Source organism: Triticum aestivum, chromosome 7B (assembly GCF_018294505.1).
Source record: "Triticum aestivum cultivar Chinese Spring chromosome 7B, IWGSC CS RefSeq v2.1, whole genome shotgun sequence".
Taxonomy (NCBI): domain Eukaryota; kingdom Viridiplantae; phylum Streptophyta; class Magnoliopsida; order Poales; family Poaceae; genus Triticum; species Triticum aestivum.
Window position 1 is genome coordinate 550,563,892 of NC_057813.1, and position 2,564 is coordinate 550,566,455.

The 2,564-nt window shown below is 50.9% G+C and overlaps 1 protein-coding gene across 1 annotated transcript; it reads right to left on the reverse strand.

Annotated features, from left to right (window-relative positions):
• Positions 1-402: 402 nt before the first annotated feature.
• On the reverse strand, positions 403-2,288 carry LOC123159918 (exopolygalacturonase). The gene is made up of 3 exons (XM_044577723.1): positions 2,038-2,288; positions 1,644-1,952; positions 403-1,505 (listed from the first exon to the last, which is right to left on the reverse strand). Exons 1-3 carry the CDS (start codon positions 2,236-2,238, stop codon positions 753-755), a joined length of 1,263 nt encoding a protein of 420 aa, XP_044433658.1. The 5' UTR covers positions 2,239-2,288; the 3' UTR covers positions 403-752.
• Between the last annotated feature and the right edge of the window lie 276 nt (positions 2,289-2,564).

Sequence of the window (2,564 nt, forward strand, 5' to 3'; positions counted from 1 at the left end):
CAACCTATCATGTGAATGCATGTAGTCGTACAAGTCGCTCCCATGCATCGGTACCGGGCGAGGTAACGGTCAATGGATTTGACCCGACGGCAATGCATCGATTGGTCTTTTGTGAGGTGGAGGTGAGTAGAGGAGGGCAAAAGTGAGCGATGTTAGATGAGCGGGGCAAGAACTAAGGAAGGAGGAGCATCAAAATAGAAATCCCTATCTCATAAGGGGAGTCTACAAATTTTCATGCCACTCTCTCCACTCAATTCATGCCTATTTCTGAAAATCTCAAAGGTAATGAGAAGGTGGATGAGGCCATACTGCTGTATTTGAGTAGACCACCTTTGACTAGTGAATCTGCAAGTAAAGGATAAAGAGTGGTAACATGTGAAAACCAGTACCCAATAAATCACAAGATCAAAAAATAAATAAATAAAATGCCTTCATTCCGGCAGGGTTTACCAGCCGGCACGAGTATCAACAAGACAAATAAAAGCCAAAATCGTCAAAACTACATGGATCAAGTGGCTCTGAGCTGGCACATACATATATTTGTGTTAGCTACATAAAGGTAAGTGATCAATCCATGAAGTAAACTAAATGACGATCTCCTGGCTTTGCTCTGTATCTTCTCTCGAGTCTTGACAGAGAAATGACCGAGATCGCAAAAAGAAGAAAAGAACAGAGAGGACTAGTACACTAGGTGGATTCGAAAATGGAAATACCGAGAAAAGAAATCATGTCGCGCAGGGTGGTATAATGGTTCAGGCGTCGCATGTGTTGGCCTTGTCGACTCCCGTGGCGGTGACCTTGACGTGGGTGCAGACAGTCATAGTCTTGTTGTTCTTGCCGGAGTACTCGATCTTGACGTCGGACATTGTGACGCCTTCGCAGGGCTTCTTTTCGGAGCAGAGCAGGCTGACGGCCTCGGGGGTGGCGGAGGTGCCGGTGATGTTTTTGAAGGTAACGTCCTTGACGGTGACCCTGTCGGCGTCGCCCTTAGAGGTGCAAAGTTTGTTGGGGCAGTACTTCTGGTCGATGATGATCGGGTAGCCCGAGTCGTCCATCTCGATGTTCTCGTAGTGGATCTTGGATGCTACGAGGGGCGACTTGGCGTCCTCGTACGACTTGATGCGGAGGCCATTGGTGGAGCCCTTGAGCACGCAGTTCTTGACGGTGATGTCGGTCACGTCCTTCTCGTCCTTGTACCTCCCGAGGCTGCCAATGCTGATACCATGGCCTGGGCCGCAGGTCACGCCGCTGATGTTGACTTGTGTGGAGCCGGGGCCAATGGAGATGCAGTCGTCGCCAACGCCGATGGTGGTGTCGATGATGCTGACATTGGACGAGTCGCCCATGTGGATGCCGTCGGTGTTGGGGCTGTCCCCGGGCGCGTTCACCTTCACGTCCTTGACGGTCACGCCCTTGCACTGGAAGATGTTCATGTGGAAGAACTTGGAATTGATGATAGAGATGCCTTCGATGAGCGCGTCGTCGCAGAAGTCCAGCACCAACGACTGCATGGTACATGTATGCATGCACATTTACGTACATACGAATAGCATTTCCTTGCATTGATACTAAGCAGAATGCGCGCACGAATACTCATACCTACAATTAATTATTACTGTATAATGTTATGCACGCGTACGTACGTTTGGCAATATCTTGCAGTTGTAGTTCTTTTGGCAGCTGTTTTTGGTCCAGACGGCCTTGCCCTGACCGTCGATGTTGCCTTTGCCGGTGATGGAGAGCTTCTTCACGCGCATGATCTCGATCCAGTTAGACTTGAACTTGGCCAGGTCGTTGGAAGCTAGCAGGTTGCCTTCCAGCTTGATGTTGAGTCCGTCGCCCTTGCACGGCCCCGTGAAATTCAGAGCTCCAGTCAGGAAATCACCCTTGGGGATGATGATGGTCGGGTTCCCGGTGCTACCGCATGCCGAGGCCCATGCCTCCTCCACCGCCTGCATGCAATTGCAATGCAATCCACCACATGATCCATCGATCCATCATCATTCTTATATTCTCTCTCCTTCAGCACCTACGTACCTCGGTGCAGTCCGTTGTGCCGTCGGGCTTGGCGCCGAGCTTGGTGATGTCGTACTCCCCGCCCTCACCGGACGCCGCTGGACCGGACGCCGCCGGACCATCTGCGCTCTCCTTCTTCTCCGCCTCGCCTTTGGCAGCATATGCCGCGCTCACCACCGCCAGGAGCAACAAGACTCTCATCGCAACGTTCCTGAACGCCATTTTGGCTGTGGAATCCTCCTCGATCCTTGATCCTTTTCAGGCCAGGAGCTTCAGAGCCCAACCTTATATACACATCTGTTCAGGGGCGACAGGTGTTCGGTTTGATTATTCGCTATGCTCATGGCATGCATGCTCATTTGCTATTTTCAGGTTGTGGTTGCCGGCTAAACCGGGTTGCTGTCCACTGGTTATTTTTGGATCACCTTTGCTACTTCGATTCTATGTTGCTCGTGTCTGAAAATTCAGCTCCAGCTCCATCTCGTGTTTCTCTCAAGGCATGATCACACATAAGCTCTCCCAATTCATAGTGATCAGATGTGATCCAA

Excerpts from the sequence above, each read along its gene's own strand:
- LOC123159918 (XM_044577723.1), bottom strand. The coding sequence starts at position 2,238 with ATGGCGTTCAGGAACGTTGCGATGAGAGTCTTGTTGCTCCTGGCGGTG. Across the intron at positions 1,953-2,037 it reads GCACAACGGACTGCACCGAG|GCGGTGGAGGAGGCATGGGC; the intron begins GTACGTAGGTGC and ends AATTGCATGCAG. Across the intron at positions 1,506-1,643 it reads ACTGCAAGATATTGCCAAAC|TCGTTGGTGCTGGACTTCTG; the intron begins GTACGTACGCGT and ends TGTACCATGCAG.